The 16384-nt window shown below is 40.3% G+C and overlaps 1 protein-coding gene across 12 annotated transcripts in view; it reads right to left on the reverse strand.

Annotated features, from left to right (window-relative positions):
- The window catches only part of LOC146754699 (nipped-B-like protein), a 251490-nt gene that overhangs the window by 108235 nt on the left and 126871 nt on the right, over positions 1 to 16384 (reverse strand). For 10 of the 12 annotated variants that reach the window (XR_014939007.1, XM_085527742.1, XM_085527738.1 and 7 more), the window contains one exon: positions 730 to 1359. The exons of the other annotated variants lie outside the window; for them this stretch is intronic. Coding sequence is in view for 9 of the 10 variants with exons in the window: in XM_085527742.1 (XP_085383868.1) it covers positions 730 to 1359 (630 nt within the window). In the remaining variant the exon portion in view is untranslated. The remainder of the gene's footprint in view (positions 1 to 729; positions 1360 to 16384) is intronic. 12 annotated transcript variants of the gene reach the window in all.

The following is a 16384-nucleotide window of genomic DNA, read 5'->3' on the forward strand; positions in this document are numbered from 1 at the left end:
AATAACATTTTTAATAAGATTCCTTATTTGGTAACTAAATCAAATATCTAAAGAGATAAACTTTTTAGTAACCACATCAATTATATTCTTATTATTCTCTCTCTTCCCCCCAACTTTTTTTCTTTTTAAAGAAAAAAAATCTTTGAATAGGGAGAAAACATCCTCTCTCCAGTGAACACTTGAACAATACACAATATAGAAGTATATATTACCCAATCGTTATTGTACCTTTAAAAGAATAGATATGATTTTAATATAACACCTCCTTTACATTAGGTTCAAATAGGGATATTAATAGATGAGGATAAGTTTTCCTACTTTTTCTTAAATTAGGTAACATAGGTAGTTAATGAATAATCCAACTACCATAACTTACTACAAATGTTATATTATGGTACTACTGGGATTTTAGAAACTTTATAAACAACATTAATTGTCCTTCATTCAGTCTCATAGTTCAAATAAGAATAAATAGCGTAAAAAAAAATCTGAAACACAAGAACTTCACTATCTAAACAGTAATACCCCAAATAAGGAATACCAGTTATTAAAAATATGCATGTATTAAAGATTTCAGTTCATTGTTGGAGGGAATGAAGATGAATGTCATAAAAGAACCTACACTGAATAAATAGTTCAACTACGTGACAATGAAAGGAAGTTAGTTTTTATATATTAGATATATAAAAATATATATAGTGTATATACACACGCACACAATCCTTTTACCTTTATCTTGCACTTCTTTTGAAAATCGCTCCCTTTCAATAGCTGATTCACGTTCTATCCGCTCAATTTCAGCCAACGCATCCAATTCTACTTCATCATATGACGTTATAGTTCCTTGTTGCGAAACCTGTTGCTGTGTCTGTACCACAGGAGTTTGAGGTTGTTTTGCAGCAACTGAAGTGTTCTGTTGTAAAACAGGCACTTGTGCCTGAAGGAAAACTGTCTGTTCATGCTGCGGCAAACACTGAGCAGTGTTTAGTGGACGGTTAACATCCTGTGGAGTAACGGGTGTTTTAGAAGTCTGTCCTGGGTACTGCACATTAAAAGGAATATCACCCTCTGACACACTGCTGTTTTCCAAACCACAAAGCATATCATCCTGCTGGTCCAAATCCGAAGATCTTACACGAGAGAGTCTTAATGTAAGCTTAGTGGAGTCCTTGGAAGGAGAGCTAATGATATCGTACATTGCAGCTTTTTCAGTCTGGTCTTTTTCATCCTTGCCTAACTTCATTTTCTTTTGTTTCTTTTGCTTTCTTTCTGGAGAATCTAACAATATGTCTGGGGGAACATCTCTAGGTGATGAATAAGGTGGAGGCTGAGATTGTAGGATTAAAGGTGGTCTTGATCCTAGAATAATAATTCAGAAAAACTGAACAGTTATGTTGTTTCATGTTTTATATAATAACACTCTATATATAACCTATATAATTTTAATGTGTATTTGTACATATAACTGTGTTCACAAAAGGTATAACTAATATTGGCAGGAAACACATCATTCCTAGATCAAGATGTAATCCAGATGTTCACATTGTATTTCCTAAGAGTTTAAGCTGTCCACTGCAACTGGAGAAGGGATCATTTCAGAGAAGATTGAACAAAACAAATTCAATTAAAAAGTAATAAAATAATACCTGCAGATTCATAATATAAACTATTAGAAAATAGTCAGTGACAGTAAGCTGACTATAGAAAAAGGAAAGATCAAAAATATTCTTCATAAGGTCCAGTAATGCAGACTTAATGATCAGTGTACTGGACAACACACAAATGTGTTTAGGGAAGATTTTCTACCTTACATGTGCATAAGAAGATGAAATTAGAAAATGTCTTAAAAGATAAATTGGTCTTTCCTTCTTACTTAATATTGATTCAAACAGTTCAATATTATTTTTAATTTATTTTTTTTTTACCATTCCTTGCTTTATCACCTTTTTTTTACTTTATTTAAAAGTATGAATGTTTACTTCTACATGCACTCATTCCAATTTTTAAGTATATCTAGAGGACGTTTTTCATTAAAAACATTCTCCAATTCATCATATTTGTTGTTCATCAAATTAAACCAACTCCCCGTAGCTGTCGGCCCAGAAAAAAACTTTAAAAAACATAACTTTCTGACTTCTCCTGACTTAGGATTTTAAGCTATAATTTTTAGTTTAAAAAGGAATATTGGTGTATATAAAAAAATTATAATTAAGGATCAATAAAGCTCCAACCTCTGCTTGTTCAACTAAAGCAAACATTTCTCTGATCCCATTCATCTACTAGGGAATACTGCTCTTCAGAAAGAAGTGACTGTTGTAGGTCATTGTAAGTCAGTACTACTAAAAACACTGAAAAAATTTATTGGATGACAGGTCCCCACATGCTCCATTCAAGAAACACCACTAAACAAGAAAACATCTTTATTCTGAAGCTTAAATGTCCAATGAATAATATTTCTTAAAATTTCTACTAAACAATGTACCGATGTATAGATGAAAAAAAGAATTACTACATCTACCAAAGGTTCAGTTCAAATGAAAGGTACATCTTTACTGATGAATTTATACAGACTAACATACTTCATTTTCTCACTCCAGTATATTGTGAGATATCCTATAGGCTCTGTATGCAGATCTGGGTATAAAACAGGTTTATTTACCCAGTTCTTCTTGACTATGAGAAACAACTCCATATCCTGTCAATAACATCCACAATGTTGGGAAGCCCTGTGTTGACTCAACCTGATTCTCAAGGTCTTTCCACTACTTCATTTTGCTTTAGGCAGCAAGCTGGTTGGGTTTATCACCAGGGCTTTAAACTGGAGTTGACAGGGGAAGGAGGTGTACTGCTGAGTGACAGAGAAGAGCTGTCTCTTTAGGAAGCCATAGGAAAAAACCTTAAATTTGTCCCAGAGGTTTGTGGGAAGGCTCCTCTAGGAAAGTAATGCATCTGAAAGCCCAGCTGAAGTGCCACGATACCAATGTACACAGAATGAGAAATAAGTAAGGGGAGTTGGTGCACTTGCACAACAATGATCTTGTTGATATGGAAACGTGGTGGGATGTTTCACATAACTATAATACCATGATTGAGGGATATAAACTTTTTAGAAGGATTAGGCAAGGTAGGAGGCGCAAGGGAGATGCTCTCTGTGTTAACGAGAAGATAGACTGTGAAGACCTGCCTGCTGAATGCATACAAGTCTATGGGGTCAGATGATATATATCTCAGGGTGCTGAAGGAACTGGCTAGTGTGGTTGCCAAGCCACTATCCATACCATGTGAAAAGTCATGGCTGTCAGGTGAAGTCCTTGGTGACTGAAAAAAGGAAAACATCACTCCCATATTCAAGAATGGGAAGGAGGACCTGGGGAACTACAGACCAGTCAGCCTCACCTCTGTGCCTGGGGAGATCATGGAGCAGATCCAGCAGATCCACACTGCCAGCTCATGGACAACCTGTCATCCACCAGTACCCCCAGATCCTCCTCCACAGAGCTCTTCTCCAGCAGGTCACATCCCAACCTGTACTGATACTTGAGGTTATTCCTTCCCAGGTGCAAGACTCCACACTTGCTTTTGTTAAGCCTCATCTGGTTTATTGCAGCCCAGAAATAAGGGTCGGGGCAATCCCAGTTACAAGTACAGATTCAGAGATGAACTCCTAGAGAGAAACTCAGCCAAGAAGGAATTGGGGGTTCTGATGAATGAAAAGCTGGATATGAGCCAGCAGTTTTCGCTTGCAGCCCAGAAGGCCAATGGTATCCAGAGCTGCATCAAAAGAGGGGTGATCAGCAGGGACGGGGGGGGGATTGTCCCCCTCTACTCTGCCCTTGCAAGGCCCCATCTGGAGTACTGTGTCCAGGTCTGAAACCCCCCGTACAGGAGGGATGTGGAGCTGTTGGAGTGGGTACAGAGGAGGGCCACAAAGATGATCAGAGGGCTGGAGCACCTCTCCTATGATGAAAGGTTGAGGGAACTGAGGGCATTTAGCTTGGGGAAGAGAAGACTTTGGGAAGACCTCATTGCAATTTTCCAATACTCAAAAAGAGCTTACAAGCAGGAGGGGGACCGACTTTTTATGCAGGTAGATAGTGATAGGACAAGGGGGAATGGATTTAAAGTGAAAGAGAGGAGGTTTAGGTTAGATGTTAGAAAGAAATTCTTCACTTAGAGGATGGTGAGGCACTGGAACAGACTGCCCAGAGAAGTTGTGGATGCACTAGCCCTGGAGGTGTTCTAGGCCAGAGTTCCTAAGCAGTCTGATTGAGTGGTTAGCAACCCTACCCATGACAGGGAGGTTGGAACTAGATTATCTTTGAAGTCCTTTCCAACCCAAGCCATTCTATGATTTCCCTTCCCCAATTTAGATACTACACTCAATCACAGAATTTTAGGAGTTGGAAGGGACCTCTAGAGACCATCAAGTCTAACCTCTCTGCTAAAGCAGGTTCCCTACAGCAGGTCACACAGGAAGGCATCTAGATAGGTCTTGAATATGTCCAGAGGACACTCCACAACCTTTCGAGGCAGCCTGTTCCAGGGCTCTGGCACTCTCACAGTGAAGATGTTCTTGCTTGTGTTAGTATGGAATTTCCTATGTTCCATTTTTGCCTGTTGTCCCTTGTCTTGTCGCTGCACACCACTGAAAAGAGCCTTCCTCCATCCAGTTGACTCCCACCCTTCAGATATTTATAAACATCATTATGTTACACTCACGGCCTTCTCTTCTCCAGACTGAAGAGTCCCATGGCTCTCACCATTTCCTCACATGGTAGGTACTCAAGGCCCCTCATCATCTTTCTCACTCAGCTGGACACTCTCTCGAAGTTCCCTTTTTTTCTTGAACTAAGGAGCCCAGAACTGGACACAACACTCCTGATATAAATCATCAAATCACCAAGGTTGCAAAAGACTGCCAAGATCATCTAGTTCAACCATCAACATACCACCAATATTTCCCCACTAAACCACATCCCTTATTACTCTACCTCTAAATGTTTCTATGGCCTCACTAGGGCAGAGTAGAGGGGAAGGATCACCTCCTTTGACCTGCTGGCCATGCTCTTTGTAATGCACCCCAGGATCCCATTGGCCTTCTTGGCCACAAGGGCACACTGCTGGCTCATGGCCAACCTGCTGTTCACCAGGAACCCCAGGTCCTTCTCTACGGAGTTCCTCTCCAGCAGGTCAGCCCTTCACCTGTACTGAGGCATGTGGTTATTCATGCTTGTTGTGCTTGTGTAGAGTGCAAGACTCTATGCTCGAGTCTTGCTGAGTCTTATCAAATTCTTCTCTACCCATCTCTCAGCAAGCCCAGGTCTTGTTGAATGGTAGCACAGCCTTCTGGTGTGTCAGCCAATCCTCCCAGCTTTGTATCACTAGCTGTCACGGTTTTGTAATTTTTGCTATTGGTATTCCACATCATAACATCATGTGGAGCACAGAGAAGATCTACACGTCCCAGAGGACCTCACGGTTGAAGAGGGAAATACGTCACAGAAGTAATGCTCGCTCCGTCTCTCACTGCCTGGCAGTGGGTGTGGGTGTGCTTCCAAGCCGTGGCGCCTTCAATTTCAAAGTAGGCTTCCTGGTCTTTGGAAACCTCTCACTCTCTCTCTTATTTTACTTGATTTATTAGACTCAATTTCAATTAGATTGTAATTAGTAAAATAAGTTTTCCTCCTGAGATCGTTGCCGCTGCTCTGTTTGTTTCCTTGAGCCCAGCTCTAATCTCCCTACCCCTTTCCCTTTTCCCCTTTCCCATCTGTCAGGGGCTGGGGGGCCCACAGCCCTACTGCCCCCCCTGTCACAGGCATAGATCAATCTAGACAACTCCGTGAAAGTTTTTAGTGGAGAATGTGGGCATAAGCATAAGATTTTAACGTTAGTTAGTAGGGAAGAAAAAAAAAAAAAGAAGGATTTCTTTAAGCCAGAGACTGCAAAAGCATTATTACTTGACCTTCATAGATTAGACTGTAGTCTGGGCAGTCTGCCAAACTCCGGAAACTGTACAGAGTGCCTTCTGTTTCGGTTCATCTTTGATTGTTTTTTCCCTTCCCTTTTTAGTAGCTACAAGCTATGAATCCACTCTCCATTCTAGCTGCACTATTTAAGGGACTGAAAGCAATTATGATTTTCTCAACATATTTCCCGATTATTAACATCATGCTTGCTTGTTGTGGAATTGTGTTCGTATATAACCAAATAAGGGCACTGATGGAGACACCTGCCTGGTACTTATATGCAATGTGGTATAATTTGAATTTTGGCACTTACATCCCAGGTGGAATAGCCAATTTTACAAACACCACAATATTCAATCCGGTTTCCAGGCTGTCTACTCAGTTTGATACATGCTTTTCGAAATTCGAGTTAGTGTTCATACTCATGTTCATGTTATCAATATCACTGAATGTACTCCTCTCCATTCGTTCTATGTGGAAGTATCCTCGAAAACCAGAGAATGCTGACTGGCAGGGAATATGGAGAGGTTTAGGAAAGATCTTAGAAGTGTGGGGGTCCGCAATGTCATGGGATTTTACTCTTGAACACCTGTGGGATCCCGAGAAACTAAGCCAGTATTTGAGTCAGGGATGGTGCAGCTTAGATAGATCTAGGCAAGTATGACTTTATCAGTCACAGGAGGAACCAGTAACAATGTCAGTTGCCCCTGTGGAAGGCAAGAAATGGAAACGGGTGTCCTCGCGTCTAGAACGGAAAAAAGAAGAAGCAGAGGAGGAGGCTGTGAAAGATCCAGGCGAGGGGGGGGCTGACACAGCACCGAGAAAGGCAAAAGTAAGAGGCATGAAGAGGCGAGTGATGAGGAAGAAGTCTCTCTTACTATTCATCAATCTATGAAGATGACTGAAATCCAAAGTCTCAAAAAAGAAAGGAGTTTAGACAGTGCCAGAAAAAATCTCTTGTTACCTGGTTGCTTCGCTGTTGGGACAGTGGGGCCAGTAGCTTGTCTCTAGATGGTAACGAAGCTCATCAACTAGAAGGGATTTCCAGAAACCCAACTATTGACAGAGTGATTAGTAGATGTATGTATGGGGCTGCCACCCTCTGCAAGCAAATGTTAGTGGTTGTGAGGGCAAAGCTTCCCTTCAAAGACAATCTGAGGCCACTGATGAAAAAGTGGGATAAAAAGTGGAAGAGCAAGTGTCTTTGTTGGTTAATCGAGATGATCCCATAGTAGTATCAGACACGACTGATGAAGGTCAGGATCATCAATGGAGTCTAATGAAGGATCTGATCAAACTAATGAAAATCCAGATCCAATTAATTAAAGGTGATGAACCCTTTACCTCACCGGTATCATCAAAAATCTCAGCTATTAGACGCACACGCTTTCCAGCCCAAGCAAGGAACAACAGTAAAACTACACCGCATATTGCCTTGTGGTATTAGCTACGTGACCATGGAGAAGACGTGCGGAAATGGCACGACCAACCTACTCCTGTACTATGAACACAGGTGAGAGAAACACAAAACAGACCAACCACCAGTACAGCTGCTCCAGTAATCACAGGTAATGAATAGAGGGGCCCTGTCCTCAGTCAGGGGAGGGAAAGTAATAATAACATTTATTGGACTGTGTGGATTCAGTGGCCTGGCACATCAGAACCACAGAAATATAAGGCACTGGTGGATACCGGTGCACAGTGCACTCTAATGCCTTTGAGTCGTGAAGGGACAGAATCAATCCATATTTCTGGAATGACTGGGGGATCTCAAGAATTGACTGTGTTGGTGGTTGAAATAAGCCGCACTGGTAAAGACTGGCAAAAGCATTCTATTTTGACTGGCCCAGGGGCTCCATGTATACTTGGTATTGATTACCTCCGAAGGGGGCATTTCAAGGATCCTAAGGGGTATCGACGGGCCTTTGGAATAGCTGCTGTAGATACGGACAACATTAAGCAGCTGTCTGTTTTGCCTGGCCTGTCAGAAGATCTGTCTGTTGTGGGGCTGCTACGAGTAAAAGAGCAGCAGGTACCTATTGCTACAAAGACAGTGAACAGATGGCAGTACCGCACCAACAGGGATTCCTTGCTCCCCATTCATGATTTCATTTGGATCGCAGATGGAAAGCTACTGTGTGAAGCCCCACACAACAGGTTGCAGAAGCCACTGATGGTAAAGGAGAATCAAGTCAGTTTGCAAAGGTAAAGGCTGTCCAGCTGACCTTCTATGTTGCTGAACGGGAGAGGTGGCCAATGCTTTATACTGACTCATGGATGGTGGCAAATGCATTATGAGGGTGGTTACAGCAGTGGGAACAAAATAACTGGCAACAGAGGGGTAAACCTATTTGGGCTGCTGAACTGTGGAAAGACATTGCTGCCCGAACAAAAGATATAGTTGTAAAGGTGCGTCACGTGGATGCTCATGTGCCCAAAAGTCAGGCTACTGAAGAACAATAAAACAACCATCAGGTAGATCGAGCTGCCAGAACTGAGGTGGCTCAAATCGACTTGGACTGGCAGAACAAGGGTGAATTATTTCTAGCTCGATGGGCCCATGAGACCTCGGGCAATCAAGGAAGAGACGCGACATATAAGTGGGCCAGAGACCGAGGGGTGGACTTAACTATGGATGCTAATGCGCAGATTATTCATGACTGTGAAACATGTGCCATAATTAAATAAGCCAAGAGGATGAAACCTCTATGAGGGGAAGGGCAATGGAAAAGTATAAATACAGGGAAGCGTGGCAGGTTGATTATATCACCTTGCCACGATCTTGCAATGGTAAGCGTTATGTGCTTACCATGGTGGAGGCAACCACTGGGTGGCTTGAAACATAAGCAGTACCCCATGCCACCACTCGAAACACCATATTGGGTCTTGAGAAACAAGTCCCGTGGCGACATGGCACCCCAGAAAGAACTGAGTCTGATTATGGGACATATTTCAAAAATTCCCTTATAAATACTTGGGCCAAAGACCACAGTATTTAGTGGATTTATTATATCCTCTACCATGCACCAGCTTCTGGTAAAAATGAACGATACAATGGGTTGTTGAAAACTATGTTGAAAGCAATGGGTGGTGGAACATTTAAGCACTGGGAAAAGCATTTGGCAGAAGCCACTTGGTTAGTCAATACCAGAGGATCTGTCAATCATGATGGTCCTAGCCAATCCAGCCCCCTACATACTGTAGAGGGAGATATGGTCCCTGTTATACATGTAAAGAACTTGTTGGGAAAAGCTGTTTGGGTCCTTCCAGCCTCTGGAAAGGGCAAACCTGTCTGTGGAACTGTTTTTGCCCAGGGACCTGGGTGCACTTGGTGGGTGATGCAGAAACATGGGTATGTTCAATGTGTACCACAAGGGAATTTGATGTTGGGGGAGTGCATTCAGTTGTTCTGTGTATATAAGCCTGTGTGTGTAATGCATTTTAATTGTTGTTTATTTATATATATATGTGTATGTATTTTAAGCATGATGTATTGATGTAGAATAAAGGGTAGAATGTCAGGGTTTTATAATTTTTGCTATTGGTATTCCACATCATAAAATCATGTGGAGCACAGAGAAGAACTACACATCCCAGAGAACCTCACGTTCAGAGAGGGAAATACATCATGGAAGTGACGCTGGCTCTCTTTCTCACTGCCTGACAGCGGGTGTGAGTGTGCTTCCAAGCCGTTGACCCTTCAATTTCACAGTAGGCTTTTCAGTCTTCGGAATCCTCTCTCTCTCTTATTTTACTTGATTTATTAGCCTCAATTTTAATTAGATTGTAATTAGTTAAATAAGTTATCCTCCTTAGATCATTTTCTCTTCTCTGTTTCCTTGAGCCCAGCTCCCATCTCCCTACCCCTTTCCCACCTGTTGGGGGCCAGGGGGCCCACGGGACTACTGTCCCCCCCATCACAGACATAGATTGGTCTAGATAATTCCATGACATTAGCAAACTTTCTTAGGGTAGACTCTATCACTTCATCCTGGCTTTTGATCAAGGTATTGAACAAGATCAGACCCAGCACTGACCCCTGGGGAACACCGCTAGGTAAAGGCCTCCTGACTCTGCCCTGCTGATTACAGTCCTCTGAGCTCTGCCATTTCTCAATCCACTTCACCATCCAGTCATCTATCTCACATTTTCTAAGTTGCAAAATAAGCTTGAGCGTAGTTTGGCATTCACTTCTGACAGCACTCATGGGTGCATCCCTTTAGGGCCTGTGAATCCACACCTGTTGATTTTGTCTAGATGCTCTCTGATCAGATTCTCCTTGACCAAGGGGAAGTCTTCCATTCCCCAGATTATCTTATCTCTAGGGTCTGGGATTCCCAAAGGGCAGTCTCAGTATGTCTTTTCTCTTTGTTCTAAGGCATTCAGTATCTCTGAAGAGTGAAAAGCACCCCATAATAAATGAAAAGGGAACACTTTGCTGCTGAAAGGGTAAGGGGGCCTTACAGAAACCAAGGCAAAGGGTAGTTACAGATAGTTTATGTTAAGGAGGGCAGAGAGAGGGGGAATTGCAGACACTAAGTCTGGGAAAACAAGGGGAAGAAGACCATAAAGATAGGAGTTTGGGAGCAGCCTGAAGACATCTGGCAGAAAGGTGATTAGATATTCACAGGGCAAGATGACACCGATGTGTGGGGGGTGCTCCACCTGTAAGGCCAAAAGCTAACACCAGAAGTAAACAAGAGTTCTCACAGCAGGAGAGGAATCTTCATCCCAAAACAACGATGGAGAGAAGGGGGGGGGGGGGGGGGGGGGGGAATCCTCTTTGCCAATGGCTTCCACACATCAGTCTCTGCCTTCTCAGTGTCCTGTTACTAGGACATCCACCTCATTCAGTTGTAGAAACATTTTTTCCCCTACTCTTCCTTTTAGTACTGATATTCTTAGAAAAGCCTTTCTTGTTGTTCTTTACCTACACCAGATTTAATTCCACAGGGACCTTAACCTTCCTCAATGCATCCCTACAGGCCCTGACAACATTCCTATATCCTTTACAATTGGACAGGCCCTTTTCCCACATTTTCTGGACCTTCTTCCCTTTGACTTTTATCCTTACACTCCTTGTTTATCCATATTGGTCTCCTACCACCTTTCAGGATTTAGTACTCTTAGGGATGAACCAATCTTCAGCTTGAAACAAGTCCGGGTTACATCCTACAAAGCTCTCTCTCACTTGTCTTCCACCAGCGTCCTATGCAGGCTGCATTTTTCTTCCTATGAATATTAGAGGCAGATCAAAAAACAGTTCATCTCACAACTTACTCTTGAATTAGTACTGAAATTAATAGTTATGAAATTGCAATAATGGAGCTCTTATTGTTCTACAGTTACACTTCAAATATAAGACAGATTTGATTCTCTCTTGCCCTAAACATTTAAGTAAATATAGTAAGGTCATTCTAATTCGGTATTCATTTAGATTTGTCATGCTAAAAAAATAACACTGCAGTAACAGATAAGGTGGTTCTTTTTCAGTCTTTGGATAAACTTGAAGAGGTTAGAAGGATTTCCATGTATTCCATTGAATATCTTAGATTCCAATAAATGAAGAAAACAAGTGCAGTTTTCCCTCTCCTAGGCAGCACTATGAATAGCTATCCCGCTTTTGAAGGAAATTTCTGAAAGGCACTGATGGTAAGGCCTGTAAGCTGCATTTTAAGAGTATGTGTTCTAGCACTAACTCCATATATTTATGAGATGTCTAATGATGGTTCAGCCTCCAGCAACACATGGGCGTAGAAACTACTATACCTAGGCACTGAAGTGAAAAAAAAAATGAAAAAGATTAAAAAGTATTCTGAAACACTTCTACCACAGATGTTAACAGTTTCAGAAACATATCACACATTGAACATGAACCACACACTGTTGGATACTTAAGCTTCAGACAAAACATCGCTCATTATACAGAGAAAGTTTTGCCTATTACTGTTGAAGTCAGTCTGGAATACTTCCTACAGGAGAAGGTTTAAACCATTATGTATCTGAGAACAAAGCTCTCAGAAGACTTGTTGATATCAGAATAATTTCTTATATGGAAAGAACACAGATACGTTCTGTTGCTGAAGCTATCAAGATTCCAAGGTTGTGAAGGTTTGTTGTGCAAAATGCTGTCAATTTAGTAAACCATATGATGATCTCTGAAAACCATCTCTGCAAATAACCTAAATTTTAGAACATTCTTATAGAACAGAGAAATATGTATGCAGCTTTCCTGCGTAAATCTAGAGTTGTTCAGTAATTCAGGAGAAAAAAAAGAAATCTGACTATCTGTAGTTGGTCTTCCATAGTACCAATAAAATAACTTTCTTCAAATGTTTTCATATGAAAAGAACATACAAAATCTGTGAGATAAAAAGAGATTCTCCACTGATTTAGAAAGGTTATTGCATTACTGAACAGTAATTGCTGACAGAGATCCAGATAATGCCAAATATAACAGACACAGGTATTATCATTCTCTACAGAAAAAAAATACGCCCATAAATAATACCTCCACAGCCTTCCAGTAAAAGGCATCCTGATCACACTATTTCCCTGGTAATTTATGACACTGAGTACGGAAGGAATTTTATGCAACCTTCAGAAATTTTCAAGTACTTGTTTTTTTGTGACTTTCAACTAGTTTCCTATCATGTCCTTTATAACAGAAGCAACTATAAAATACACTGTATTAACAGTGACTGAGCCATCTTCAGAATTTAAAGCTTCAAAAACACTTCTTGTTTACCATGAAACAGCTTCACTTGTTCACTGTGAATCAGTATCTTGGGGTAGCAAACAAATAAGCTTCTGCCCAGCAGATTATAAGATTTAGGGGTCACTGATACGTTTGTCTTTCCTTTGTCTGTATGCTTTCCAATTAGGTGAGTGCACTGGAATCTTATTTAACCATTCATTGGACTTTCCCTGAAAAAAGACCACTTGTCTTTAAAGGTTGGTACACCAAAACCCCACCACTTGGTCACGTTCTTTGTTGTGAGTCATACAGTTAAAAACAAACTATTAAGATTATCAAGAACTTAGGACTTGCTTATTTAAAGCAATTACTAGCTTTTCACTTGCATAACAACTTTGAAAGGGTCACTCCTAATAGTATCAACATATTCACTTCAATCCCTTGCAAATAAAGGTATCCAGAAGTTGAAAGAAAGCCTTTCACCAGTCCTATATGGTGTGTTGTTTTTTTTTGCCTTAAGTACAAGGGTTGCTGTTTTATTCTGCTGGCCCACAATGTCAGAGATGTAATTTGGTAGGATGGCAGTCCAGGTTGAACCTTCCCACCAATATCCCACTCCATTTTGTGTCTGCACAACAGATGGCAGCAGAGGGACAGTCTGACAGAATGGTGTCTGACACAAAAGTTCATATAAAGCAAAGATGTATTATTGAATTCCACCACACAGAAAAGAAAAGCAATACTATTGACATTAACCAATGCTTCCTGAATGCTTATGGAGATCAAACAGTGAATATGAGCACAGAGAGATGTGAGTAGTATGGAAAGTGGGCCATGCCAGCTGGTGCAGATTTTTATGATGCAGATATTATTTACGATGCAGATATTTATTTATTTTTTTTCCAGGGAGGTGGTTGAATCACCATCCCTGGATGTGTTTAAGAGCCATTTGGATGTGGTACTCAGGGATATGATTTAGCGGAAGATTTTTAGAGTTAGGGTACTGGTTTAGGCTGCGGTTGGACTTGATGATCTTCAAGGTCTCTTCCAACCTGGGTAATTCAATGATTCTACGAGCACAGCATGCAGGATCTTGTTCACAGGTAGTCACTATTATCTGTGTACTTCTAAATTGAAAAAGCAGTACTTTGTAGCTGAGAACTTGCTCAATCAAGTAGTGCTATCATGCTCCTTGTATTTATTGCAATTTCTATTGAGGAAAAAAAAAGGAGGAGGCATTACTTCGAGAGTGATCTACACTTTATTCCCTATGTAAAAAAGCTTCTAGTGAACAATGACTGACGAATAATACTTATAGCACACTGGAGAGAAATACCACAAACATTCAAGTGCTTTGTCTTTCTAAATTCATAAGTAAGTGACCCTCAAGACTCCATGAACATTATTTAAGTGGGGACTAAACTAGTACAAGTCAAACCTGGACACAGCATTGTAGACTTTTTACTGAAAATGTCTTCCAGAAGAGAAGCATAAATGAATGCATATGTTCTACAATTAAATTAAGATTTTACATTTAAGAATTTACACTGTAAGTTCTGAAAGGCAGAAGCTAGAAGAAAGATCAGAATGTCTATGTTGCACTAGTACTGATGTTTGTCTGTTGGAAAAGTTGAGAATTTGGTGATGACAGAATCTGAGGAACATTTTACACAGTGTAACTGTGTAAATGGAAACAAATTTTATTAAATACAACCACTTTCAAATAAATTAGATATTTTCATGGAAATGGAATCAAAAATTCATTCAAACTCTTGCTAAATCAGTCTCACAATTTGTAATAATCATTTTCAGAATTTGTGCCTCCAGCACACTCAAAAATGGAAAACAGTCAATTCAAAAAAGATAAGAAGACTGTTCTAGAGCATTATACATATTCTGTATGATTGCCATACATACTAGATAAAATTCTCTGTAAGCACTGAGAAAATAATGAAGAGATAATATTCTTAACAAACTCATTTGGAATAAGTACCAACAAATTAATTAACATTTTCATTCTATAAAGCAGTAGGTCTTATGGATGAAAGAAAGAAAGAAAGAAAGAAAGAAAGAAAGAAAGAAAGAAAGAAAGAAAGAAAGAAAGAAAGAAAGAAAGAAAGAAAGAAAGAAAGAAAGAAAGAAAGAAAGAGAATAACATACCCAGATTCAAGCAAAGCTTTCTATACAGCTTCTCATATCAATTTCGCTAACAAAAAGAAGAAGTTTGGTCTAGGAAAAACAATTGCAGAACACTCTTTCCAAAAAGAGTTTAAGAAAAAAAGGGAGAACAGTATGGCTAAACGAGTGCAGCTTTCCAGAATGCAATCTTAAAAATAACATTATTAAAATATTTGTCAATCCCAGAATCATAGAATCACAGAATCACCAAGGTTGGAAAAGACCTACAAGATCATCCAGCCCATCCAAACACCAATAGTTCTCACTATATCACATCCCTCTACACAACATCCAGACATTCCTTGAACACCTCCAGGGTCAGTGACTCCACCACCTCCCTGGGCAGCCCATTCCAGTGCCTGACCGCTCGTTCAGAAAAGTAGTGTTTCCTAACATCCACCCTGAACCTCCCCTAACACAGCTTGAAGCCACTCCCTCTAGTCCTATCACCAGTTACATGAGAGAAGAGGCCGACCCCCAGCTCACTACAACCTCCCTTCAGGTAGTTGAAGAGAACAATAAGGCCTCTGAGCATCCTGTTCTCCAGGCTGAACAATCCCAGCTCCTTCAGCCACTCTTCATAAGGCCTGTGCACCAATAACTACTTATAATAATATTAGAGAGTACTTTCACTAATCTAATGAGGATATCAAACTTGGTGTTGAGCATTTGAGAGGCTAGCAACTATTTTTAAAATAGAACCAAAATTTGTAATTATCTTTACTAATTGGAATAAACTTTTATTTCTAAAGAAATTCAGTAATAAGCACAAACTTCCTAGTCAACTGAGAAAAGGCAACTGTAATAACATGAAGGAAGATAAACCCTAAAAAGAAAAAAAACAAACAGCAATATGTTTATAGCAGCTTGCAACATGAATCAAAGTTACCACTAAAGAGGAACTATACTTATAGCAGGAGTATCATACAAGAAGTCTACTGTAATTTTCAACTAGTCAATTCTTTTAAGTCTTCAAATTAAGTTGTCTGTACAACTTTGTGCACAGCAATATCAAGACATGCAGATAAATTAGAGTTCAGATAAAAAGACAATTAGAAGTTTAGAAATGCTGACTTACATAGAGATAACAAGAAACAGCACTGTTCAGTCTGTAGATTAGATTGGAGCAAGACATTATAACAGTATTTCATATCCCTGACTATAACAGGAGGGTTGGAAGATCTTTAGGGTCTCTTCCAACCCAAACCATCCTATGATTCTAATGTTTCACATGAATCATTTTTTGTTGCAGTTAGGTATAACACTTCTCAACTTCTTTCCAGTGGTTAAGGAAAAACAATTTGTCCTTTCTTATGGTATAGCATTTGTTTACATATAGAATCATGCAAAATATTAGAATCACATAAAGGTTTCAGATACCACCCACTAGGCCACATTGCTAAAAGCCCCATCCAGTCTGGCCTTGAATGCTTCCAGAGAGGGGGCATCCACAACCTCACTGAGCAGCCTGTTCCACTGTCTCACCACCCTCACACAAAAGAATTTCTTCCTCATATCTAATCCAAATCAACCCTCTTCCAGT

This window comes from Coturnix japonica, chromosome W, assembly GCF_054131305.1.
Source record: "Coturnix japonica strain WE chromosome W, WE-NBRP24, whole genome shotgun sequence".
Classification (NCBI taxonomy): domain Eukaryota; kingdom Metazoa; phylum Chordata; class Aves; order Galliformes; family Phasianidae; genus Coturnix; species Coturnix japonica.